Genomic DNA, 26670 nt, shown 5'->3' with positions numbered 1-26670 from the left:
GAAGTTGGTTAATATTCCAATTTCTACCATCTGTGCTGGGGACGCAAAGGGAGGGGGGGGGGGGATTGGAACAGGGGACTATGGGGAACGGTTGGAACTGGGGCAGGGCAGTAGGAGAAAAGTGAGATCCTGCTTCTACCAACAACATTCTTTCCAGGCTGGACTATTGTAACTCCATCTATCTAAGTCTAACCAAGAAAAGTCTTTAAAGACTTCAGCAGATCCAGAATACTGCGGCTAGGTTGATCTTCGCAAAAAAGTAAATTTGATCATGTTTTTCCGCTTCTGTCAAAACTTCACTGGCTTCCAGTAATTTCTAGGGTTCACTTTAAATGTGCCTGTCTAACATGCAAGATCTTGCACGGCATTCTTCCTCCTCTAATTCCACTATCTTGGAATTCTATGAGACGTTATCTAAGCTGGAAAATTAGGGAAATCTCTTTTCATCTAAATCAATGAGCTTTGGAATAACCTTCCTGCCCTGCTGCAGAATCTGGGCTCCTTCCAATTATTCCGAAAGCATCTGGAAACTTGGCTATTCTGAAAAATGTAAATCTCGCTACCCTCTTTATAATCACTAATTTTTATGTTTTTCCTTCCTTATATTAAAGTTTCCTGTAAATTGTGCCGAGCTCTATCTTTATGGAGAGGATGTGGAATATAAATTTAAGGTTTAGTTTAGACGTAAGAGGAATAAATGGTTGCCTTAAGCAAGTCCCAGCTGAATATCGATCTGAGTCCGCATAAGGGCCAGCAGCCAGCACATGTCTGGTCATGGCCAGATAATCAATGCTGGTACCCAGACAAGGCCCAGGTCTAATTTAGCTAGCAGCGGTCCACACTTTACAAAAACGCTGACTACTGGATTATCTTTTGCCTCACCTGAGGAAGAAGATTCTGGATTAAGAGCTCCTTTTACTAGAGGTTTCTACTCTGGACCAGCAATGTAAATTCTTTGAAACTCATAAGAATTCTATGAGTGTCGGGGCACTTCCCTTACCAGCCCACAGTAGAAACCTCTACCACTGTTTAGTAAAACCCAGCATTAAGTTAGTCCAATAAATGTATTTTCCTTTTGCTTTCTTTTATTTCAATGTATTAACTCCTGGACAGGGGCGAGGAATTGCATTTCAAATCCCGGCCCATTAGAGGTTTCCTGTGCTCGGTCTTGACTTTTTCGACCATTTTTGTCTTTCCCTGTTGCCTTTTCAACGATGTTTGGGGGAAATATAAGGAAACTTTTCACGTCCCTCACTCTCTTCTCAGTTACTTATCTGGCGACCTGAGCAGGTCTGGCCTGAAATGACCACGGCTGACAGTTGGCGGAAGAATCACGAGTTGAGTACGAGGCTCATTTTAATTCAACAGTTTTGAAAGACATTCTGTTTGAATTTCATCATTTAGTTGTTTTCCCCTAGACAGGCGTGTAGCATGTTTCCTTTTCATGTCAAGGGTGCTGTGCAATGAAGCAGAAGTGCACTTACTGCTTCTTTTTCGGCTTTCAAATGTCTTCAGAACTCGACTGGAAACGCTTTTAACTGTGCCAGGAAAGATAAAAGGCAATGGCGGGCACTTGACGACAACAGCTCTGCTCTGACTATTTGCATTAAAAGAAACACTGTCTTTAACAATTTGTTGCTCCGAGTAACCAGCAAGCCGTGCACTCACCTGACAGAAAAGCTGGTGGCTGTCCTCGGAGACCAGCAGGAGGCAGCAGCAGGGTGACTGGGTCTCCTGTTCCAGCTGCAAGAAAAACACCTTCGTCTTCTAATGTCATATACATCATTCAGTGCAATAAGTGCACAGTTCCACCCATCCCCGCTCTATTATGCCCCAGTCCCGTCCCCAATCCCGCCCTAGCCCCCCCTTCCCCCCACTGCCTACTCTCGTCGGGCAGTAGGGCATCCGCGCATGAGTGGATGCCCTCCTGCCCGACGCGATTTCGAGGAAGCTTTTCAAAATTCGGAGAAAGTGCCGGGTTTTGAAAAGCCATCCAGACCCCCCAGACATGTGCTCAAAAAGGACGGGCAGGGGAGGGCTTCAATGGCTGAGAGGGTGTAGATGGGCTGGAGTAAGTCTTAACAGAGATTTCGGCAGTTGGAACCCAAACACAGTACCGGGTAAAGCTTTGGATTCTTGGCCAGAAATAGCTAAGAAGAAAAAATTAAAAAAAAAAAAAAAAAATTTAAATTGAATCAGGTTGGGCAGACTGGATGGACCATTCGGGTCGTTATCTGCCGTCATCTACTATGTTACTATGTTACTCTGACATGTCCCGGGAAATCCAGATGTCTGGTAATCCTAGCGAAGAGGGATGTTACATGGGTGAAACCAGCCAAATGCTAAAGACCAGAATCATATTAAAAATTGCAATGCCAACTAGCACGTCACCTCTGTTGGACAACACTGTGGAAAAACTAAACACTCCACCACTGATTTTATAGTAAGAATACTATAAGGGAACTTTCAGACAATCCAAGAACATAAAACCTTTGAAATCAAAATGATAACATTTTGGCACCTACCAGACAGGACTTAACAGAGACATTTAAAACTGCTCTTGCCCACCCACCCACCCCTCCACCCACTCCTCCCTCTTCCTATCTCCTAAATGCTTCCATGTTTTCCTTATATACTGATATTTGTCAACATTCAGTGGCGTAGTAGGGGTGAGAAGCGCCCAGGACGGAGGCCCTCCTCCCCCACTGTTTTCCCTGCCCCCTTCCCGTTCCCCTTTTTAACTTCTCTAGCGCAAGCAGCACGCCCACGTCAGTGTTGGCTTACCCTTTTTGCTTTACTTCCTAGGCACGAGTTCCGGATGTGACGTCGGAGAGAGCGCCGATGCCGATGCCGATGCGGACAGTAACCTCGCGCTGGGGAAGTAAAGAAAGGCAAGGGGCGCATGGCGAGGAGAGGAGCAGGGGGAGCAGAGAGGAGGAGGGGTGCTGCACCCTCAGCAAGACTGCGCCCGATATGTTTGAAGTCTACAATATCCTGAGTGGAGCAGAACGGGTACAAGTGGATCGATTTTTCACTCCGTCAAAAATGACAAAGACTAGGGGACACTCGATGAAGTTACAGGAAAATACTCTTAAAACCAATAGGAGGAAACATTTTTTCACTCAGAGAATAGTTAAGCTCTGGAACGTGTTGCCAGAGTGTGTGGTAAAAGCGGAGAGCGTAGCTGGTTTTAAGAAAGGTTTGGACAAGTTCCTGGAGGAAAAGTCCATAGTCTGTTATTGAGAAAGACATGGAGGAAGCCACTGCTTGCCCTGGATCGGTAGCATGAAATGTTGCTACTCTTTGGGTATAGGACAATCAAGCCATTGTGACATCACTGCTGAGGTTGGCTCTGAGGCACTGTGGAATGAGGCATTATGACATCACAATCTCAGCTCTGGAATGTTGCTCTCATTGGGGTTCCGGAATCTTGCTATTCTTTGAGATGCTGGAATGCTGCTTCTCTTGGGTCTTGGCCAGGTACTAGGGACCTGGATTGGCTACCGTGAAAACGGGCTACTGGGTTTGATGGACCATCGGTCTGACCCAGTAAGGCTCTTCTTATGTTCTTATGGCATAGAGGCTGAAATGCCAACACTCAAAATAAACACAGCAACCCAACATTTTATACCAGTGTTAAGCAGGACCTTACCGTGACTCACCTACTGGCACTCCCCAGCCCTGCCCACTTTGCCACCGCTAACGAGAGGAGATGGTGGGCTGGGAGCTATTCTGCACCCTCCAAATCTCTCATTTTCCTAGCCGAAAAAGTCCAGCTTGCTTACGCATTTTTCTGCAAGTCCCCAGACTGCTGTTACAGTACTGGGCACAGTTACTGCTGAGCAATTTTAGGATAGAAGCCTTGGAAAAGTCTCAGTTGCCAGCCTCTGCCAATGTCATTTATTTTCACCACGTGCAGCTTCGGCGCTCCGCAGGCCTTGATAGGGCTTCGTTGCTATGTCCACAGGGCTCAGAAGCTTTGCAAATTCATCACCGCATCAGGCAGTGCGATTACAGTACAAAGCTCGAGTCTAAACCTGTGATGTCCATTTCTCCTGACTCTCGTGCTGCGGTTCAGGTTCATTCATTCATCTCTTGAAGTCACATTATAATGAGAATATTGCGGCCGATTCTTGATTATGTTCCCCAAATAATCTGCCAGTTCTTCTACCCCAGAAGTGCCTGTAATTATGTTTCTAGGCCATTATAACTCTAAAGCTTTTGGGGAAATTATTTGAATGGAAGGTGCTGGGGACCTGTCAAGTATATTGAGTTCTTGAACCTAGATATATGGAGACAGATAGAGGGGCCGATATTGAGAACATGGAAGGGAGGCCGACTACATTCCACGGTTGGTTCTCACCACCAATGCTGGGCTGTTTCCGGTGACTGGCACTGAGGCCCGGATTCTGTATAGGATATATAGAGTCCTATACAGAACCCAATTCTCTAACCGACATCCATGTTACAGATGCTGGTTAGAGAATCGGGTTGTTAGTAGACATGGCCACGGAGCTTATTACGGCAAGGGATCTCCCTGCTGTGATAAGTTTAGTGGCCGCAGTAGCGGCCTCTCATCACAGCCAACAATCACCGGCAAGAGGGATGCCTAGTCCCTCCTGTCGGATCCCCCCCGGAACGATCGTTGGCAGGAGGGATGCCCAATCTCTCCTGCCGGATCCATCCCCCTGGAACGATCGCTGGCAGAAGAGATGCCCAATCCCTCCTGCTGGATCCCCCCCCGGAACGATCGCTGGCAGGAGGGATACCCAATCTCTCCTGCCGGATCCACCCCCCGGAACAATCGCTGGCAGGAGGGATGCCCAATCCCTCCTGCTGGATCCCCCCCCCGGAACGATCGCTGGCAGAAGAGATGCCCAATCCCTCCTGCCGGATCCACCCCCCCCCCCGGAACGATCGCTGGCAGGAGGGATGCCCAATCCCTCCTGCTGGATCCCCCCCCCAGGAACGATCGCTGGCAGAAGAGATGCCCAATCCCTCCTGCCGGATCCACCCCCCCCCCCCGGAACGATCGCTGGCAGAAGAGATGCCCAATCCCTCCTTCCGGATCCTCCCATCCCACCCCGAATGACCGCTGGCAGGAGGGATACACAATCCCTCCTGCCAGAACCCCCCCTCCCCCTTAGGTCATGGCAGGGGGACTGGGGAGAGCTAATTTATAGTCTGAGCCCCCATGCTCCTTTCCCCTGTGTTCTCATCCAAAGCGTTGCATTCCATGCTCAGAATCTCATTATCCTCTCTTCAATCTGCACCCGCTCCTTGTGAAGACCAAGTATTCAGATGTCTATAAATTACATTGGCAGAAACTGGCAACTGAGACTTTTCCAAGGCTTTTATCCTAAAATTGCTCAGCAGTAATTGTGCCCAGTACTATAAACAGCAGTCTGGGGACCTGGAGAAAAATGTTTTAGCAAGTTGGACTTTTTCCGCTAGGAAAATGAGAGATAATATTTGTCAAAGGGGTTTCAGAGGCTCAGAGCTAGGCAGCACAAGTCAGATTCAGCAGAGAGCCCATCTGCTACACATGTTCTTCCTGGGAATGGTGTCTGCTCAGGATCAGAGCTGAGAAGCTACCGCTGGAAGCCTAAGTAAGACGGGGTTGGCATTAGTCACTAGCCCATGCTTCTTATCTGGATTCTTCCCTTTTGCTCATTAGAGGACACCTGCTAAAATTAAGGCCTGCTAAGAGGTGAGAAGCCACGTTGTACAGGTCATTGGTGAGGCCCCACTTGGAGTATTGTGTTCAGTTTTGGAGACCGTATCTGGCGAAAGACGTAAGAAGACTTGAGGCAGTCCAGAGGAGGGCGACGAAAATGATAGGAGGCTTGCGCCAGAAGACGTATGAGGAGAGACTGGAAGCCCTGAATATGTATACCCTAGAGGAAAGGAGGAGACAGGGGAGATATGATTCAGATGTTCAAATACTTAAAGGGTATTAACGTAGAACAAAATCTTTTCCAGAGAAAGGAAAATGGTAAAACCAGAGGACATAATTTGAGGTTGAGGGGTGGTAGATTCAGGGGCAATGTTAGGAAATTCTACTTTACAGGAGAGGGTGGTGGATGCCTGGAATGCGCTCCCGAGAGAGGTGGTGGAGAGGAAAACGGTGACTGAGTTCAAAGAAGCGTGGGATGAACACAGAAGATTTAGAATCAGAAAATAATATTAAATATTGAACTAAGGCCAGTTACTGGGCAGACTTGCAAGGTCTGTGTCTGTGTATGGCCGTTTGATAGAGGATGGGCAGGGGAGGGCTTCAGTGGCTGGGAGGGTGTAGATGGGCTGGAGTAAGTCTTAACAGAGATTTCGGCAGGTGGAACCCAAGCATAGTACCGGGTAAAGCTTTGGATTCTTGCCCAGAAATAGCTAAGAAGAAAAAAAAAAAAAATTTAAATTGAATCAGGTTGGGCAGACTGGATGGACCATTCGGGTCTTTATCTGCCGTCATCTACTATGTTACTATGTTACTTCCTCGCAATTGCTCTGCCTTTTTAATTTTGACCTGTAGTTTCCTCTAGCTTCTTCAGCTATCTAGATTAAGCAGAACGAGGTTTCATTTTCCATCCCGTTGTATAACCTGTTTCAACTACAGTAGGCAGGCTTAAGCCAGTCAATGCCGTGATACCCCTGGAGCTCTGCACTGCTATGTGTCTCTTTCCCCAGCACCTCCGAACCTCTTCAGCCCTAGCTTACTACACGGAAGGCCTGAGCTCGTAGTAAGTCCCTAAGCGTAAGCACGCACAAGTGCTGGATACAATCCTACAGTGGAGAATGAGCTCCTCTCAGGAACCCCTGTTGTACAATTACCCTCAACAAATTACTATGAAAATGTGCCCAATAAGTTATTCGGTGAATATCAAATTTCACAATTCTATCCATCTGGCCTCAAAATCTCAGGTATGAGCAGAAAGTTCAAATTAGAGTGCTGAAAAAAGTCAGAAAGTTAAAACCTCCCCAATTACCAAAGCAGGAGATAAACCTTTCCAGCCTACAAATACCGCATATGAATTCACTGTTGAAAAATAGTGTAGCGGGCACCAAGCCTGCATCAGAAATCACGATTACTTAGCTGGCGAGCAGTCCTACTAGACTTGGAGCAAAGTGTAGCTGAAGTGTTCAGTGATGAAATTCTTCAGATCGGCCGACGATTGTAATCCAAAGTGAAACGAGCTAAGCAAAATTAATAAAGAAATCCCAACAAGAGCCTTGTTTCGTGGGGTCGCTGTGTCAGGAGACAACCCTTTCAGAACACCAAAAACCGCAATTACCCTCTACACGACTAACCTGGCAAGTGGGCGCCATACATGTCAGAGTACTTACGTAGTGAATCACTTTGATCTGTAGGGACACAGCATCCAGGTCGTAGAGTTCACCTGCAGGGTAATGGCAGAGAGGTCACTGGAGCAAAAAAATACCCTCTGGCTAAGCAGCGCAGAGATCAGCCTAGCGCATTACAAAGCAGTCCTGTCCCTAACTGCTCTCCATTTATTAACTTCAGGGGTAGGAGCAGGAGAGGATATGGCATTTGCTCTCTCCTGCCTCTTCACAAAAGCCTCCATCCCCCTCAAGCTTTTAGCCCATTCTCACCTCCTCCCCAACATTCACCCCTTCTCATTTTGCCCCCTTTCGAGCTTCACCTTTTTCTCTCTTCCGTACTTTCTCCTCCCACACTACAACCCACGCCAGCGGCTAAATCCCAAGTCCCAGGAGCACAGAGAGAGCCCACAAGCTCTGTCCACTCCAGTTGATTTCTTCTTGTGCAACACCTGTGGTGGGGGAAATGACAGGAGAAGAAAGGTTGGATTTGAGAACACTGGGGTTCTTGGATTTGTTCCAGCCTCCTATTCCTGGAATCAAAGGCTAAGCCCTGGAATGCAGCATGAGTGATAGGGGAGCTGCAAAAGGCATGAGCACATCACACCCTTCTTGCAAAAACCGTACTGGCTACCAGTATTCTTCAAATCTGCAACTCTCATTCTGATCGTCAAAGCCCACAGATGAAATTCTATTAAATACATAGCACATGCTTTTGAGGCCTTTAAGGTCCTTCCAAGGAGCATCGCTAACCGTACCCTCACCAAAGCAAATCACATGATGTGACACTTCCCTTTTACCCGCTCCACACTCTCTGGAGGGCCCAATATTCAAAAGGATTGAACCCCACTAAGCCTGCTTCTGACTGCTCCAGCACTGACTGGTTAATACTGTGGTAGGACAAGAGCAAAGGAATTGACCTTGAAGTATCCACAGAGAAGAAGTCCAAGAGAAACCCCAAAAACTGTAGAGAAGTGATGTTCCTGATATGGACTTTATTAATAAATCAATAAATAAACTTAGCAATCCACATAAAAACCTCTAGGACCCAGTCCGCGGGAACATTGGACCCAACGCGGTCTGTGTTTCGACAATGATGTCTTCCTCAGGGGTCCCTGCTAGTCCTAAGGTGGAAGATACGTGGAATAACTACACAATCCAAAAGTACTAATTTGCAGAAGCTTCGCGTGAGATGGTTAAGGATCTTCCTTCTGCTGTACATTGCCTCTCTAATGCAACTTCTCGTAGGTTGGATATGGTATATGCAAGACGCCACGGTTAGCCAAAGGGAGCCTGTCTTTATTACTGGTGACCCTCAGCCAGTTTGGTGATCTGTGGGGCGAGAGAAAGAAGAGATGCCAGACTGGTAGAGGGGGAAGAGGGGGAGATGCGGGACTCATGGGGGGGAAGGAAGGAAGAGAGAAAAACAGAAACAAAACCTAGAGGGGGCAGAGATAGGGAAAGACGGTAGGCTGATGGAAGGAAGGAAGGAAGGAAGGAGGGAGGGAGGGATGCTAGACTGCAAGGGAGGCAGGGAAAAGAGAGGGAGACATGCAATGTGCACAGGAGAGAGGAGAGAGGGGAGAAGCTGGACATGGGAAAGGACAGGGCCAGAGGGGCAGTATGTATGAGGAGAGGATAGGGACATAGAAGGGTGATGCTGGTGAGGCCCCACCTGGAATACTGTGTGCAATTCTGGAGGCCGCATTACCGTAAGGATGTGCTGAGACTGGAGTCGGTCTAGAGAATGGCCACCCGGATGGCCTCGGGACTCAAGGATCTCCCGTACGAGGAATGGCTGGATAAGTTGCAGCTTTACTCACTCGAGGAACGCAGAGAGAGGGGTGACATGATCGAGACATTCAAGTATCTCATGGGCCGCATCGAAGATATCTTCTTTTTCAAGGGTCCCGCGGCAACAAGGGGGCATCCGTGGAAAATCAGGGGCGGGAAACTGCACGGGGACACCAGGAAATTATTTTTCACTGAAAGGGTGGTTGATCGCTGGAATAGTCTTCCACTTCAGGTGATTGAGGCCAGCAGCGTGCCTGATTTTAAGGCCAAATGGGATAGACACATGGGATCTATTCACAGAGAAAGGTAGGGGAGGGTCATTGGGGTGGGCAGACTAGATGGGCCGTGGCCCTTATCTGCCGTCTATTTCTATGTTTCTATGAGAGGATGGGGGAAACAGAGGTAATGTTGAACAAGGGTGAAAGGGAGAGGAACACAGATGAGTAATGATGAATATGGGAAAGAAAGGGACAGAGAGAGGAGATGCTGGACAGAGGAAGGAATAGGTACACTGAGGACAGATGCTGGACAGAGCAAGTGAGGAGATGCTGAATATGACAGAAGGACAAGGACACAGAGGATAGATGCAGTACATAGGAGAAGGACAGGAACAGGGACACAGAAGGGATATGCTGGACATGAAGAATAGGAACGCAGAAGGATGATGGATGGTAGACACGGTGAGAAAAAAAATGCCAAATGGACAGGAGGCCCTGTAAAGAGAGTTAGAAAAAGAACAGAGAAAAGGAGAAGAGACACTGGGACCAAAGTGAATGGGAAAATGCAATGCACAAATAACAAAGGTATATTTTATTTGGACAATGTGAATCTCTAAAATTTTGCATTTCTCCAGGATTGCTGCATATGCAGAGTCTAACTTCTTGAAGTTTTTAGTTCAGTTTGGTTTTATTTTTTGCCTTCTTATTGTGTCATCCATTGTTTCATATTGAGTTGGTTGTCATTATAGCAGAATTGTGTGTGATCCTGTTTGAATTATGTGACGCTGCCTCTTGAGGGGGTCTTTAAATGCAGTTGATTTGTTTCCATAGATGTGTAGGAATGTGGTTTAGCGCTGGGAGCAAAGGTGTTGCACTCTGAGCACATTCACGCCCAATTTCATTTCATTTTTGAGTATTAAAAAAAGTAAATAAATATATATGTTGCCTCCTTTAATCAAAGTTTGAGTAAGTGTTAATATTTTTGAAAGGGTAATTAAATTTAATGAGTCATCTCACTATTTATTTAGTGCCGGTAAGGAATGAAATAATTGAGTTTAAAATATGATACAGAAATCCATTTATAGGTGCGCATGATGGCATTACTTGCTAACAAGAGTGGCCAGTGACCCTTCCTCAGCCTCAGTCCTGTCTCCACGTTGCCCAATTTATATCCCAAATGCACCTCAAGAGAAACCTCACTCATGGTCTTCAGTCTCTTCCACTGGGGTAGCAAACCTCACTTTTTGCGATGGACCCCCCCCCCCGGGCATCTCCAAAACTTTCCTTTCCTTTCCTCTATCTCGGGCGCAACATTTGCTTCTTCATTCCCACGAATCTGTCCGAACCCCTCACCCTGACACCCCCAAACCTCAACATCCCACCCCGACACCTGAGATGTGCAGAGGAGAGCGGAGTAGTTTCCCCAGTGGACGAAACATGGCTACGTCGGCAGGGGCTGCCCCAGACAACTAGTCAGCTAAGAATTTTCTTATTTTTGAAAGTTTATCAACTTAATGGAATGGCGGTTGAATTATTTTTCAAGAAGAGTCAATGGCAAAATATTCAAGAAATAGCAAGTGCTAAACCTCATGGGACTGATGACGAGAAGGGAAATTGGTAAAACTAGAGGACATAATTTGAGGTTGAGGAGTGGGAGACTTAGGAGTAACGTTTGGAAATTCTTTTTCACGGAGAGGGTGGAGGATGCCCGGAATGCCCTCCCGAAGGAAGTGGTGGAGAGGAAGACAGTGGCGGAATTCAAAAAAGCATGGGATGAACACAGAGGATCGCTAATTACCGTATTTCCCTGAAAATAAGACACTGTCTTATATTAATTTTGGACCCAAAAAAGGCAGTAGGTCTTATTTTTGGGGAGGTCTTAATTTTTTTCATGTACAATGATCATGTCTCACTTGCTCTCCTCCACTCCAATTCTTCCTATTTCCTTTCTCTCCCCCCCCCCCACATCTTTCCTCCCCTCCCTCGTGCAGCAGAACCCTTGCAGCTTATATCCCTCCCTTCCTTCCATCCCCCTGTGGATCATTTTTTAATCCCTCCCATTCCCCCCCCCCCGCCACCGCCATGCACCCCCTTCTCCCTGCTGACCCTTTCATTTTTCCCACCCATCCAAATCCCGACTGCGAGACCGAAATATCGTACCTTAAACCGCATCATCAAGAGCACAGGCCCCCATCGCAGCTTTCTCACGCCTGGGTGTTCCTCTGCCGCATTGCTGATGACGTCATCGGGGTTTGGATGGGTGGGAGTGATGGAAGGGTGGCGGGGGAGAGCTGCTGCCGCCGGCGACTCGGACTTATTTTCGGGGAAACACGGTAGAATCTGAATGGGCAAACTTTCAGGGTCTGAATCCCGCAAATGAGATGGTTTGGGGAGGCTGGAGTGAGCTTCCATGGCAGCTCCAGTAGTTGGAACCTAAGGATAGTACCGGGCGGACTTTAGGGTCTATAGCCCAGAAATAGCAAAGAAAAAAGACAATTTAATTATGAAATTATGATTACAGGGCAGACTAGATGGACCATTCGGGTCTCTTGTCCGTGGCTGTCATTGACTATGTTGCTATGTTATTCTGCCTCGGAAATCGAGGCACCATCACTTTGGTCCTGAAGAAGTTTAAGTCCTATCACCTCCTCTCTTCCTTCACCCCCTCTTTTACTAAACTGCGATAGCAGTTATCAGTGCAAGGAGCCGCGCCGAATGCTCCGCGCTGCTCCCGACGCTCACGGGAGCAGCGCAGAGCATTCGGCACGGCTCCCTGCACTAATAACCGCCACTGCGGTTTAGTATACGGGGGGGTGGGAGGGTAAGAAAGCTGTCTTCTCAAATGTAACTATGTCTAGATTTCAAAGACTGTGTGGCAGAACGGTTGCTCGTGTCATTAGAGTCTCTGTACGTCCTTGCAATGCGGAATCTGTTTCTTTCACGCGTCTGCATGATGCCGTTATTGCCGTGGCTATAATACAGACCTGGAAGCGCCTGTCCTTGGCTTCTCTCCGTCCGTATCCCATTATAACCACAATCCATTAAACAATATCAATTACAGACACCTGGAAAGTGTCAGGTTTAATTGAGATGGAGTGTGACTGTTCTGTGCCCTTTGAAAATGCCACTCGGTGCATGGACCGCAAGCTTTTTTTCCTTTTTTTCAAAGGGGAATCATTTCGATACAAGACCAATTTCCCTTCAGGACAAAAGCGGGTGGCTATGGGGGATACAGCCAAGCTGGGGTGCATAGAGCCTAGAGCCAGGAAGCCGCAGCAGTTACATGATGGTAACACATACAGAACTCAGGGTACATTTTAAACAGTGTTTTGAATGGAGGTATTTTCTGTCCACCTAGGTTTACCATATGACTCCAGGAAAAGGAGGACGGATTGAGACATCTGGGTTTTACTTCCATTGCTTTCAGTGGAAGTAAAACCCGGATGTCTCGATCTGTCCTCTTTTTTTTTCTGGAGCCATTCGGCAACCCTATGTCCACCCCTCCTGAGGGAGTTACACAAGGGAGAGAAGAAAAATGGGTGGTGGTAGTGGGGGAAAGGGGAACCTATTCTGAATAGATGGGCTCCATTTGAGGGGGTGGAACCAGGCCGCTAGTGCTAAATGAGTCCTGAAATATTCAAAGCTGGGCCACGTCTGTCCGTGGCCAATTCTGCATGTTCTAGCCACCGGGTCTTATGTGGGTTCCAGCTGGGGCCTGCATAGGATATCTGGCCATGTCCTGACTCCCCCCCACCTCCACAATTCTGATCCCTCTTCCCTTCCTCCCTCCTTCCCATTCCCCCTGGAACATCAACGGACCTTCCCTCCAGGCCTACCAGCCTGATTCATGGTGGACTAGCAGAGAACAGGCAGGAACAACTGCCCACTCACTCCTGACTGTCATGGCTGCCCCTTCAAAATGGCAGCCATAACCTCTTGTTACAGCCTCTCAGTAATACCAGAGTGCCATGTGACTGCTGCGAAATGGTCAAAGCAGCTGTGACAGGTAGTCCAACTCCTAATCATTTTGAAAAGCTGGGTCTTACGATTCACAATCTGGATAACATGCAGCCCACAAACAGAAGTGAGATCTTTGTACCGCACAGTTGAAGTATCTTGCGGTCCAGCTCATCGTAGCTTTCATTTGATGTCTTCTCAGGTTTAGGCAGGGAATTCTGGGAAGAGCTGGTGGAGAGGCTGACCTGAGGCCACGGCTGCCGCTTCAGGAGCGCTTGAACTCGTCTGCACGCCACGAGAATCTGTAAAACATCAATGTGCATGCACATGGCATTAGATGAGATGGTGCCCCACTGACCGCAGGGAGTTCCAATTCTCAGGGATGCAAAAGAGAAAACCAATGAATAGGGGGCTTAATTATAGGCCATGTTGACATAACCAGGGAAGTGATGGTCCTTACAAAGGCTATAATAACACAGATGTAGTGAAAACCCAATACTAGCAATCAATTTCTCTTTCACAAGGACAGTGCAAGGTAGAAAGACAGTGTTTACATACAGGCCAGAGCAGGAAAAAGCCTCAGACAACAAACCCTCCCACCGTCCACAGATGGAATTAAGGTGTCCAGGCCAAACCTCACTGGCATAAAAAACACCCCTGGAATTGCAAAACTGGCTTTGTGCAGTGCAAAATAAAGTTGAAACAATAAAGATTGATGAAAAAAAAATCAACTTATCTCATAAAGACGACCGGTACAACCAACGATGGCCAGCGTTTCGCATTTCTGCTGCCTCAGGGTGTAACGATCCCGATCGACAACTTTAGAATGGGACTCCACAAACCTGTCTCCATCGGAGTGGTTTCACCCTGAGGCAGCAGAAATGCGAAGCGCTGGCCATCGTTGGTTGTACCGGTCGTTTTTATGAGATAAGTTGATTTTTTTTCATCTATCTTTAATGTGCCAACTTTATTTTGCACTGCACAGAGCCAGGTATTTTTTTTAGGCCAATGAGGTTTAGCCTGGACACCTTAATCCCATCTGTGGACGGTGGAAGGGTTTGTTGTCTGAGGCTTTTCCCTCCCCTGGTGTTATAGCTCTGGCCTGTGTGTAAACACTGTCTTTCTACCTTGCACTGTCCTTGTGAAAGAGTAATTGATTGCCTTAAGCAGGAAGCTATCGGGAGGCCGGCTCAATGCACGGTGTTGGGGATTAATTAGGAGATTTATGTTGAACACAGGCATACTGCAGTAAAGATAAGTACACCAGGAAAAACTTATAAAGATAAATAATGTGGAAAGATTAATTGAAAATACCTGTGAATTCAATACAACAAATATGGTGGTGGGGGGAGTGTGTGTGGTGCAGTGGTTAAAGCTACAGCCTCAGCACCCTGGGGTTGTGGGTTCGAGCCCACCAGGACAGACAGGGGAAATGCTTGAAGGACCTACATATAAACTGCTTTGAATGTGGTTGGTGGTATACAATCCCTTTCCCTGATGTCATAATGCCTCATTCCACCAATAAGAGCCAACCTCATCAGTGATGTCACAATGGCTTCATTGCTCTATACTTGGCTCACTTCTGATATTGTATTGGAGGAGAGGGTGGTGCAGTGGTTAGAGCTACAGCCTCCGCACCCTGAGGTCATGGGTTCAAATCCCACATTGCACCCTATGATTCTAGGCAAGCCACTTAATCCCCCCATTGCCCCAGATAGATTGTGAGCCCACCAGGACAGACAGGGAAAAATGCTTGAATACCTCAATTAATTCATGTAAACCGTTCTAAGCTCCCTTGGGAGAGCATTATAGAAAATTGAATAAATGAAGATGATCCCTTTGCTGGCCTGTGCTCGTTTTTAATTGAGCACTTCACTTTATAAGTAAAATTGTACTGGTATTGAATGAATTGATCGTTGAGAAACTCCTGTGATTTTGAATGAAAGACTTAAAAAGGCTATGCCACGTTAACATGAAGCTCAAATAAAAGTGTTTAGAATTGTACTTCCCAAATCGACTTGTCTCATTAACCCCTCATGCATTCTGCTTTTTGGGATATCTATACGGAAAAGGCATGAGGCATATTTGCTTATACTTGAGAATCGGAATAGGCAAATTTATCCGTTGAGGACACTCTGAAAACCCTACTGGTTGTGGGAGTGAAAAGGGCAGATCTGGACAGCCCTGGGCTAGAACAAAGTCAGATACAACCATTTTACATGTCACGTAGTTTGTTTAGGCTGAAAGAAGACCAGAGATCCACTCGTATTGATTGCCTACAGCTATTCCTTTGTGAGAATCCATGGAACGGAAGGAGAGAAGTTGTTGAGTACCTTGGAAAGAGGGGGTGGAGGTAGGGAAGGAGAGAAGTGCTAGACCACTTGGGAGGAGGAGATAGAGGTGAGGGAGGGAAATACTGGCTTATGGAAGGATAAAGAAGGGAAGAGAGGATGTTGGTGGGGAGAAGGCCTGGGGCAGTCCCTTGATGGGGGATGGTGCATGGTTGAAAGTCACTTGGGCCAGCCCTGGTCATAAGGGTCATTACAAGCGGGCTTAGAAAGAACAAAAGAGCTTCTGAGGCTTTTCTTCATATAGGAGATCTGAAGAAGGAATTCAAGTGATTTTGAAAACTTCATTCAGCATCATCTTTGGATAATTCTTATTTATGTGTTTCCAAAGATGGCAGTGCAGCTAGTAAAGACCCCAGCTTTCTCCAGGATCATCATGCTGCTAGAAGTTTGTACCCCTTCAGTAAGGAAGATGGAACGTCCACCCCAAGGAATGCAGGAGCTGTCCCCTGAGTCCCAGACACCAGTGGAGTAGATGCATCTACAGATGGATCTCAGACTCCAGCCCCTCGATTTGTAGATGCGCTGGGAAGGTCCCATTACATTTTATATACAAGATCTTTGCTTTGCACATGGGACAAAAGAAGTCCAGCCTATGTACAAGTCAACATGCACACCTTTGAAATAGGTGGGCTTCAGAGGCTTTTTCCTCCCACCCGGTTTTTAAGCCTCCTGGAGCCAGATTTAATGCTTATAACCTGTTTCTCATTTGTTTGTGCTATTATGCACAAAAACATATGTATACAGTATATAACTGAACATATTGCATGCTTTACATCTGGTGGGAGAGTCTATTTAGATATTCACCTTTGAAATGAAAACATAATTTTCAGTATGTAACCCCTCATAGGGCTGTAAAATCAGCCATATTATGACCAAGTTTTAGTTTTTAAAAATTTTAAATTTGATAAAACGCTTATAAACATTTCTAAGTGATTTAAATTAAAAAAGGTTAGGGCAACCCCCCCCCAAAAAAAAAAAAAAAGACAAAAAAATCAAGATTTACAGGGGAAAAAAAGGAAAGAGGGTTGAACTACAAATTTGATAGGAAAGTAAGAAAAGTTTTACAAAATGTTGATGTCACTTATGGCTTTAGCCCGTGAAAAGCAATTCAAGGAAGCAACCCGAGAAATTATTAGCTTTGTGACTTTGTTGCTTTATCATGAAGAAAAAAGAAAGAATAGATATAAGCCTTAGTAACTTATAAATCCATCACAATTCATTAATCAACCAGCCATGATTTCAGTTATTAAACGTATGAATACTCTGAAGAGCATTTCATTAATGTTTTGATTAATGAGCCCTAGGAAAGCGTAAGTGGGATAAGCAATGTTTGCACTTTATCACAAACCTCCCTAGAGCAAATCTTAATATCTTAATTAGAGTACATTACATTTTGCCCCCTCACCAAATGAAATCTCGCAAATAATTTATTACTGCAGTTGAGCTCTGTCATAATATTAGCTATTTATTAATTTCCTGACCTCACTTACAGGCAACAAGGCAGAAGACTTTATTTTGAGAGAAACTTGTGGGGATTTTTTTTTACACACAAACAGCTTTGGTAAGTGTGAGGGAGGGGGGTCTATAAGGCCCATTATAGAAAAAGCAGAGTCTGAAGACTACAAATGCTCTAACTGAGCCCAGGGAAGAAAGGAAGGGGGCAGAGGGTCTCCAGGGAAAAATAAAGGTTTGGAGAGGCAGCCAGCTACAGGACATGAAATTCTTAGTAGAGAATGACACGGGGAAAAAAATTATCACTGTTCCTGCCCTGTCCCCGTGAGCTAAACCCCATCCCTGCCCCGTTCCCGCAAGTTCAGTCCCCGTCTCTGCCCCATCCTTGCGAGCTCGGTCCTCGCCCATGCCCTGTCCCCGCAAGCTCGGTCCCCGTCCCTGCTTTGTCCCCGTGAGCTCATCCCCATCCCTGCCCCATCCTTGTGAGCTCGGTCCCCATCCCTGCCCCATCCCCGCGAGTTCAGTCCCCGTCTCTGCCCCATCCTTGCGAGCTCGGTCCTCTCCCCTGCCCTGTCCCCGCAAGCTCGGTCCCCGTCCCTGCTTTGTCCCCCGTGAGTTCATCCCCGTCCCTGCCCCATCCTTGTGAGCTCGGTCCCTGTCCCTGCCCCATCCCCGCGAGTTCAGTCCCCGTCCTTGCCCTGTCCCCACAAGCTCAGTCCCTGTCCTTGCCCCATTCCCGTGAATTCAGTCCCCGTCCCTGCCCCATCCTTGCGAGCTCGGTCCCCGTCCCTGCCCTTTCCCCACAAGCTCGGTCCCCGTCCTTGCCCTGTCCCTGCGAGCTCGGTCCCCGACCCTGCCCCACCCCGTGAGCTTGGTCCCAGTCCCTGCCCTGCAAACTGTCAGATCCCATCCACACAAGCCTTGAATAGTTATGATTTTATACCGAACTTATTTTATTAAAGTATAAAAAGAGACAATATTCTGTACAATTGTCATTTTATAAACACAAATAATACGGAGCAAGGATCAACAAAACCCCTGTCTCCCCTCTCTTTCACATATATCCCCTCCACTATTGTGAAAATTGAACAAACCAAATTACTACAGAATGCTACATAGAAAAGTCAAGCTAACAGAATACTTCAGTCACACATGGCAGGAATATTGTTAGGGGAGAGCAACTAGGGCAACTGCCCCCTGGTCAGAGAGAGAGAGCCCTAAGCCAGCTGGAAGGTAAAGAAGCACAGCCTGGGCTTTGCGGTCCCCAGTTATTTCTAATATCAGCTCTAACATGATAAATATTTCAAATCTGAAATATTCTAATCACAAAATATAAAATAAATTTATTTTTTCCACCTTTTGTTGTCTGGTAATTCTACTCTTCAAATCACATTGAACTCAGGCTTTGGTTTTGAGTTCCTTCTGTCTTCATCGTGGCATTGCTGCCTCCTGAAGGTAAAATAGGCGCAAGAGGAAATGGGGAGGAGATACCGAGTCTGACACAAGCACAATTTTTTTACCACACGAGTAAGACTTTTCACCACTCCCACGGGTGGGAGCATTCCATGTTATCTTCATTCCCTCAGGGCGGTGAAAGGTCTTGTCCCCATTCCTGTGGTAAACCAGTTGCAAATATCTCCACTCCTGCGGATTTGCTGCAGTGACCAAGGTTTACTGCGGAAAATGGTCCCTGTGTCATTCTCTAATTCTTAGAATCTAATGGATTACAAGATCTGAGGCAAATGGATTTACTAAAGGTAAATCGTGCCAAACAAATCTGATTGAATTCTTTGACTGGGTGAATTGGATCAAGGACATGCACTAGGTGTAATTTACTTAGATTTCAGCATAGGAGGTACTGGACAGACTTCCATGGTCTGTGTCCCATAGGTGGTGATTTGGTGTAGGATGGGCTGGGGAGGGCATCGATGGGAACTCCACAAACTTGGAACATGAGGATGTTTCTGGCCAGACTTTAGGGTAGATATCCTGCAAATGGGATGGTTGGATAGGCTGGAGTGAGCTTGGATGGCAATTACAGCAGTTGGAACCTAGGACAATACCAGATGGACTTTAGTCTATGGCCCAGAAATATCAAAGAAGAGACAAGTTAATTTAATCATGTATTTTTAATGGGTATAACTTATGGGCAGACTGAATGGACCATTCAGCTCTTTATCTGCCGTCATTTACTATGTTACCTGGCAGACACCCAAAGAGTAGCAACATTCCAGAGCTGAGATTGTGATGTCATAATGCCTCATTCCACCAATGCCTAAGAGCCAACCTCAGCAGTGATATCACAATGGCTTGATTGGCCTATACTTGGCTCACATAAGAGCTGCCATACTGGGACAGACCAAAGGTTCATCAAGTCCAGTATCCTGTTTCCAACAGTGGCCAACCCAGGTCCCAAGTATCTGGCAGAAACCCAAAGAGTAGCAACATTCCAGAGCTGAGATTGTGATGTCATAATAATGCCTCATTCCACCAATGCCTATGAGACAGCCTCATCAGTGATGTCTCAATGGCTTGATTAGACATCAACTTCAGCGGTTGGAACCTAAGACAATACCATGTGGACTTTACAGTCGATGACCCAGAAATATCAAAGAAGAGACAAGTTAATCTAATCATGTATTTTTAATGGGTATAACTAACGGGCAAACTGGATGGACCTTTCGGGTCTTATCTGCTGGTAGAAACCCAGAGTAGCAACATTCCAGAGCTGAGATTGTGATGTCATAATGCCTCATTCCACCAATAAGAGCCAACCTCATCAGTGATGTCACAACGGCTTGATTAGACAGCAACTTCAGCATTAGGAACCTAAGACAATACCAGGTGGACTTTAGTCTATGGCCTAGGAATATTAAAGAAGAGACAAGTTAATTTAATCAGGTATTTTTAATGAGTCTAACTTATGGGCAAACTGGATGGACCGTTCAGGTCTTTATCTGCCGTCATTTACTATGTTACTGTGATTAGAGAGGGCTGGGATAAGACAGAGATAGACCCTAAAGCACTCAGTCAAGTGGGCAATAAGATGCTATGTCTATATCACTTCTCCCAACCAGTACCTTATATTCGATGACTTTGTATTATAACCACTTTGCTGATTGTCCAGCACCTCATGTGTAAACCGCCTCGAACTATCATGGCTTTGGCAATATATAAAAAAATAAAATAATTATTATTATTAAGGACTGTATTCTTCTTAGAAAGCAGAATGCCTAGACAGAGCCGGCCCTATAGGAAGGGACAGCATCATCGTTGAATAAGGCAGCTAAGATCTGAGCCCTGTGTATTGATGCACCTTCTTGTCCAGTGTGTCTGTCTTGACTAGATCGTAAGCTCTTTTGACCAGGGACTGCCTTTTCTAGGTTTTGATGTACAGTGCTGTGTATGTCTAGTAGAGCTATTGAAATTATTAGTAGCAGTTTTAATAAAAAGGACCCCTAAGTGACTTGCTCATGGTCACAGAGAGCAGCCGTGGGATTTGAACTCTGGTTTCCAGTCCACCGCTCTAACCATAAGGCTCTCATATGGAGTCACTTTAGGTTCCTTCAGTAATATTAGAAAGAAGAAATTTCTCAATGGAACAATTTTAATACAGTGTCAGCCAGTTGTGCTGCATGTTGCTGATTCTCTGAGCGGACGGTCATGGCTCCAGCCCTGACCTTTGCACTGCTGCAAAATAAAGACGGAAAGAAACATACAGCGAACAAACCCAGGAACAAAGCGGGCATCGAGAACCAGAGAAGAGAACTTAAGAGTCCAGAGGAAGCTGAAGGTCACATTAGCATTCCATGAGATAAGTGTAATCACTCATTTCTGGAAGCCGGGTGAGCTGACAGGTTAATCAGGAGGAAGACGAGAGGGGGAAGGGGGTGCGAGGATGACGAGAGCACCTCCTCACACGCACGTCCCTGAAAGCAGAAGTTTTATCTCCCTTGGGTTCAAAGTTGTTACAAAAGAGAAAGATTATTTCTGGAATATGAACGAGTTTTGTTATTCCGCCCCGTGCCCATCATGGGCGCACGGAGCAAAAGATTGGATCAGAAGAATGCAGTCGCTGCATCAGATAACACCCTTAATAAAGCAGTGACAGAGCTTTGGGGGGGGGGGGGAAGGGCAGCATATTTTAGAGTCATGGTTGTCTGACTGGTAACTGTACCACCCTCCATGCAATATGTATAGGGGAGGTTGGTCAAGTGGCACCACTGCCAGTCTCAGAGCAAGTCTCTGCTCACTGAGCTGGTGGAAGCTATGACAGGACAATGCCAATTCCTATAATAATAATAACTTTATTCTTTTATACCGCCAAAACCAAAAGTTCTAGGCGGTTTACACTAAAAAGAGCTGGACAATCAGCGAAATACAATAATACAGTAAAAAATACAAATATTTGTAAAACAGAATTTCAATAATAAAACTCTCTGTTTCCACCACCTTTTCCGGAAGACTGTTCCAGGCATCTACCACCCTTTCTGTAAAAAAGTAAGAAAGATGACGGCAGATAAAGGCCAAATGGCCCATCTAGTCGGCCCATCCGCAGTAACCATTATCTCTTCCTCTCTCTGAGAGATCCCACGTGCCTATCCCAGGCCCTTTACAGTTGAGAACTTGCCAGGTACTTGTGACCAAGGTTTGCTACTGTTGGAAACCAGACACTGTACTTGATGGACCTTTGGTCTGTCCCAATATGGTAACTCTTAATTCCAGGAAGCATGACCATGTGACCTGGTTGCTATCAGCTGAACATTGGCTTCTGATGCTCGTTTTGGGATCACCTTAGTTTCTGTCATCGTATCTTTTGCCACTCTACTCCACACGAGTTCTACATTCGAGCCAACACTTACTATCTGTTCACTCAGTCTGGAACTCCTCATCTCATACATTCCAGAATGCCCTTCCCATAACACTGCGTGTTGAGTCTTCTTTTCCTTCATTCTAAGGGCTGTCAACGGGTCTTCAATACATGTTATAGCCGGTGCTATGGGTGGACAGCTGCTGACCCCGGAGCCCGGAGACTTGGAGAAAGCTGCTGTTGTATTTCTATTTCCTTTGCTGGATTTTATTATAATGAACACTGCCTTGCTTTGGGTGGTCAGTCGAAGAAATGGAACCTTGAACCTTGAAGGAAAGGGAGGGAGGCCCCAACTGGGGGCACTCCATGTGACTGGCAGTTCAGGTCCATGTCCCCTTGTCACGGTGAAGGGGTTGGGGCTGTTATGTTGGGAGGGGTTTAAGCGTCTCTACCAGGACTTGCAATAACAACATACCAAGTTAGCCTTACTTTGACTTTAGACTCTCTCTGCTGTATATATGTATATATACAGGCAGTCCCCGGGTTAAGAACGAGTTACGTTTTAAAAGCTCTTCTTAAGTGGGATTTGTATGTAACTCAGAACTTGTAGATTTTAAGATTCTGCTCCCAGCCGACAAAAGTGTTCCCTCTAAGGTACAGCATACGCAACCACACACTGTTCTTAATGTGGCCGTGCACCGTTCCTGAATCTGCCGCAGGAGAAGTGGAGGCGTCTAGGCCACTGGAAATTCTGCTCAGTGAAATCAAATGAAGCCACAACCATGTTCTTAAGTAGCAACATTCCAGAGCTGAGATTGTGATGTCATAATGTCTCATTCCATCAATGCCTAAGAGCCAACCTCAGCAGTGATGTCACAATGACTTGATGATTCCTATACAGGCAGTCCCCGAGTTAAGAACGAGCTACATTTTTTAAGCTGTTCTTAAGTCGGATTTGTATGTAACTCAGAACTTGTAGATTTTAAGATTCTGCTCCCAGCTGACAAAAGGGTCAACTGTCCCTAGTCCAGTGTTCCCTCTAAGGTACAGCACGCGCAACCACACACTGTTCTTAATGTGGCCATGTATCGTTCCTGAATCTGCTGCAGGAGAAGTGGAGGAGTCTAAGCCGCTGGAAATACTGCTCAGTGACATCAAATGAAGTCGCAACCGTGAGTACGAGTCGTACTTACGTCGGGTGTCTGTAACTAAGTACTGTTGCAACCTTATCACACATAGGACATGTGTGAATGGCTGGTCTGAGCTACATCATTGCAGAGAAATCCAGAGTTTTAGTTCTGACTCAAGCAGAAAAAGAGAGAGACAGAGGCAGGGATGGGAGAGAGAAAGGGCTCAACCTCTCCCACCAGGCTGGAGTACAACTGGGATCAGTGGCTACTGGAAGTCCTAGGAGGATCTGTGGTGCCAGGCCCGCCTACTTTATTCTGTCGTCCCAGACGTCCACCGCTTTGCCTCTCAGTGGTATATCGCTGTGTTGCCATCTCTCAGCTGGCTTGACCTTCTTCCCGTCTGGAGAGGTCATTGTTCCACTGCCTCTGTGCTGTTGGATCTCCTTGCCGCCTCCAATCGCCGCCCTCAGCCACAGGACCCCCCACCAGCTGCAACTCAAAAACTGGCCGGTCTTCCTCCTTGGAAGGAGTTTCTTTTGCTAAATCCTAAGCTCAGCGGCTCTGTTTGCAAGTTAAGCTCCAACTCTCAGAAATTCCAATTAACAGAATCCACAGGCTGCAGTTTAACTTTCCCTCAGGGTCTGTCTCCTTCATAACTAAGTACAGCACTGCGTACGTCTGGCAGCGCTCTAGAAATAATTAATACTAGTAGTAATCAAAACGATAAGACCCAGCTGAGAAACTAGAAAGACAAATGTTTATGGCTTCTCTTACCACTTTTACTTTATCCTTAATTTGTCCTGAAGCCCCTTTCTGGTTGAGGTGAAGAGTTTGCCCTCCCTCTGAATACATTCCTGCCTCCGCCTTATCTTTATATGTATGCCAAAATGTATACGAGGGGCCGCTGAAAAGTTCTCAGCCCAGCCACGAAGAGAATGACGTGGAGCCAAGAAACTTACAAGTTATTCCACGCTTTTCTTGACACGTTTCAATTCAGTGAGGCAAATGCATCTAGCAAATGGCACAAGTACGGGGAAACCGAGCCATTGTGACATCACCGATGAGGTTGGCTTTTAGGCATTGGTGGAATGAGGCATTATGACATCACAATGGGAGGGGCCGCTAAAAAGTTCTCAGCCCAGCCACGAAGAGAATGACGTGGAGCCAAGAAACTTACAAGTTATTCCACGCTTTTCTTGACACGTTTCAATTCAGTGAGGCAAATGCATCTAGCAAATGGCATAAGTACGGGGAAACCGAGCCATTGTGACATCACCAATGAGGTTGGCTCTTAGGCATTGGTGGAATGAGGCATTATGACATCACAATGGGAGGGGCAAAGAAAAGTTCTCAGCCCAGCCACGAAGAGAATGACGTGGAGCCAAGAAACTTACAAGTTATTCCACACTTTTCTTGACACGTTTCAATTCAGTGAGGCAAATGCATCTAGCAAATGGCACAAGTACAGGGAAACCGAGCCATTGTGACATCACCGATGAGGTAGGCTCTTTGGCATTGGTGGAATGAGGCATTATGACATCACTATACGAGGAGCCACTGAAAAGGTCTCAGCCCAGCCACGAAGAGAATGATGTGGAGCCAAGAAACTTACAAGTTATTCCAAGCTTTTCTTGACACGTTTCAATTCAGTGAGGCAAATGCATCTAGCAAATGGCACAAGTACAGGGAAACCGAGCCATTGTGACATCACCGATGAGGTTGGCTTTTAGGCATTGGTGGAATGAGGCATTATGACATCACAATGGGAGGGGCCGCTAAAAAGTTCTCAGCCCAGCCACGAAGAGAATGACGTGGAGCCAAGAAACTTACAAGTTATTCCACGCTTTTCTTGACACGTTTCATTTCAGTGAGGCAAATGCATCTAGCAAATGGCACAAGTACAGGGAAACCGAGCCATTGTGACATCACCGATGAGGTAGGCTCTTTGGCATTGGTGGAATGAGGCATTATGACATCACTATACGAGGAGCCACTGAAAAGTTCTCAGCCCAGCCACGAAGAGAATGACGTGGAGCCAAGAAACTTACAAGTTATTCCACGCTTTTCTTGACACGTTTCAATTCAGTGAGGCAAATGCATCTAGCAAATGGCATAAGTATGGGGAAACCGAGCCATTGTGACATCACCAATGAGGTTGGCTCTTAGGCATTGGTGGAATGACGCATTATGACATCACAATAGGAGGGGCAAAGAAAAGTTCTCAGCCCAGCCACGAAGAGAATGATGTGGAGCCAAGAAACTTACAAGTTATTCCAAGCTTTTCTTGACACGTTTCAATTCAGTGAGGCAAATGCATCTAGCAAATGGCACAAGTACAGGGAAACCGAGCCATTGTGACATCACCGATGAGGTTGGCTTTTAGGCATTGGTGGAATGAGGCATTATGACATCACAATGGGAGGGGCCGCTAAAAAGTTCTCAGCCCAGCCACGAAGAGAATGACGTGGAGCCAAGAAACTTACAAGTTATTCCACGCTTTTCTTGACACGTTTCATTTCAGTGAGGCAAATGCATCTAGCAAATGGCACAAGTACAGGGAAACCGAGCCATTGTGACATCACCGATGAGGTAGGCTCTTTGGCATTGGTGGAATGAGGCATTATGACATCACTATACGAGGAGCCACTGAAAAGTTCTCAGCCCAGCCACGAAGAGAATGACGTGGAGCCAAGAAACTTACAAGTTATTCCACGCTTTTCTTGACACGTTTCAATTCAGTGAGGCAAATGCATCTAGCAAATGGCATAAGTACGGGGAAACCGAGCCATTGTGACATCACCAATGAGGTTGGCTCTTAGGCATTGGTGGAATGAGGCATTATGACATCACAATAGGAGGGGCAAAGAAAAGTTCTAAGCCCAGCCACGAAGAGAATGACGTGAAGCCATGAAACTTACAAGTTATTCCACGCTTTTCTTGACACGTTTCATTTCAGTGAGGCAAATGCATCTAGCAAATGGCACAAGTACAGGGAAACCGAGCCATTGTGACATCACCGATGAGGTTGGCTTTTAGGCATTGGTGGAATGAGGCATTATGACATCACAATGGGAGGGGCCGCTAAAAAGTTCTCAGCCCAGCCACGAAGAGAATGACGTGGAGCCAAGAAACTTACAAGTTATTCCACGCTTTTCTTGACACGTTTCATTTCAGTGAGGCAAATGCATCTAGCAAATGGCACAAGTACAGGGAAACCGAGCCATTGTGACATCACCGATGAGGTAGGCTCTTTGGCATTGGTGGAATGAGGCATTATGACATCACTATACGAGGAGCCACTGAAAAGTTCTCAGCCCAGCCACGAAGAGAATGACGTGGAGCCAAGAAACTTACAAGTTATTCCACGCTTTTCTTGACACGTTTCAATTCAGTGAGGCAAATGCATCTAGCAAATGGCATAAGTACGGGGAAACCGAGCCATTGTGACATCACCAATGAGGTTGGCTCTTAGGCATTGGTGGAATGAGGCATTATGACATCACAATAGGAGGGGCAAAGAAAAGTTCTAAGCCCAGCCACGAAGAGAATGACGTGAAGCCATGAAACTTACAAGTTATTCCACGCTTTTCTTGACACGTTTCATTTCAGTGAGGCAAATGCAT

The 26670-nt window shown here is 46.3% G+C and overlaps 1 protein-coding gene across 1 annotated transcript in view; it reads right to left on the bottom strand.

The window, feature by feature from the left end:
• PDE2A (phosphodiesterase 2A) overlaps positions 1 to 26670 on the bottom strand; it is a 505027-nt gene that overhangs the window by 125798 nt on the left and 352559 nt on the right. Inside the window, exons 7-9 of the mRNA XM_033947538.1 lie at positions 13447 to 13606; positions 7342 to 7394; positions 1669 to 1743 (exon numbers count right to left, since the gene is read on the bottom strand). Of these exons, the coding sequence (XP_033803429.1) occupies positions 1669 to 1743; positions 7342 to 7394; positions 13447 to 13606 (288 nt within the window). The remainder of the gene's footprint in view (positions 1 to 1668; positions 1744 to 7341; positions 7395 to 13446; positions 13607 to 26670) is intronic.

This window comes from Geotrypetes seraphini, chromosome 6 (genome assembly GCF_902459505.1).
Source record: "Geotrypetes seraphini chromosome 6, aGeoSer1.1, whole genome shotgun sequence".
In the NCBI taxonomy this organism is placed as follows: Eukaryota; Metazoa; Chordata; class Amphibia; order Gymnophiona; family Dermophiidae; genus Geotrypetes; species Geotrypetes seraphini.
The sequence above is the reverse complement of the archived record's forward strand: the minus strand, read 5'-3'. Positions and strand labels throughout refer to the sequence as shown.